The sequence below is a fragment of the Rhincodon typus genome, unplaced genomic scaffold (assembly GCF_021869965.1).
Source record: "Rhincodon typus isolate 14 unplaced genomic scaffold, sRhiTyp1.1 hic_rhity00008901, whole genome shotgun sequence".
Taxonomy (NCBI): domain Eukaryota; kingdom Metazoa; phylum Chordata; class Chondrichthyes; order Orectolobiformes; family Rhincodontidae; genus Rhincodon; species Rhincodon typus.
Window position 1 is genome coordinate 2,672 of NW_025974539.1, and position 854 is coordinate 3,525.

Below are 854 nucleotides of genomic sequence, written 5' to 3' on the forward strand. Positions count from 1 at the left end.
CTCCCTCAGCACTGACCCTCCGACAGTAGGTGGTAAAACGGAGAGGTGGTACAGGGTGTGGTGGGGTGGGAGGTTGAGATTGGGGGGTGTTGGGAGTGGGTTGTAACGTTGCTGCAGACCTACCTCGGAAGGTCTCCTCGGGGAACAGGTAGCGTCCATCGGTAGTCACAGCCCTCTCTATGGATGGAAGAGAATGGTGTCCAGTCAGTCGTCTCTCGCATGGGAGCACGCACTTACAAATATTGAGGGGGTGGGGAGAGACTGCTCAGTCTATTGCCCCTTTGCTTTGGAGCAAAATCCCAACTTGTGTCCACTACCTCCCTCTGTCCCTCCCTCTATCTCGCCGTAAATCCTTGGCCCCCCACCCCCACCCCGACTCCTTCCCTGAATATTTGTCTCCCCATCCCTTCCAGGGGTAATTCCCCTCTTCCCTCCAACACCTCCCCCCCAAACCCCCAATTCTCATCCATCCATTGTCCCCAGCCCCCCCACCCCTCATCTAAATGACCGTCACTCCCCCCTCCACCGGGAACACCATCTCCTTCTCCCCACTCTGTCGTGACTGTTCCCTCCCCTCCCGACATTAGGATAGTGGGGGTGATGGACGGTCAGGTGAACCTTCGAGAGCATGGGGTGGGGGGGAGATGGGGATGGGGGTTTGTGGTGGTGGGTCAGGAGGGGTTGATGGAGTTAATGTACAAACCAGCCGGGATCTCGGTGAATGAGTTTTAGAGGGGGCTGAATGGCCTCCTCCTGTTCCTGTGTGACAGGCTCGAGGAGGAGAGAGGGGGGCTGAATGGCCTCCCTCTGTTCCCTGTGTGACAGGCTCGAGGAGAGGGGGCTGAATGGCCTCC

General features: G+C 58.3%; 1 protein-coding gene across 1 annotated transcript in view; it reads right to left on the minus strand.

Moving 5' to 3' along the window:
* The window catches only part of LOC125482334 (rho GTPase-activating protein 9-like), a 4,741-nt gene that overhangs the window by 825 nt on the left and 3,062 nt on the right, over positions 1 to 854 (minus strand). Inside the window, exon 2 of the mRNA XM_048594388.1 lies at positions 124 to 177. Coding sequence (XP_048450345.1) covers positions 124 to 177 — 54 coding nt within the window. The remainder of the gene's footprint in view (positions 1 to 123; positions 178 to 854) is intronic.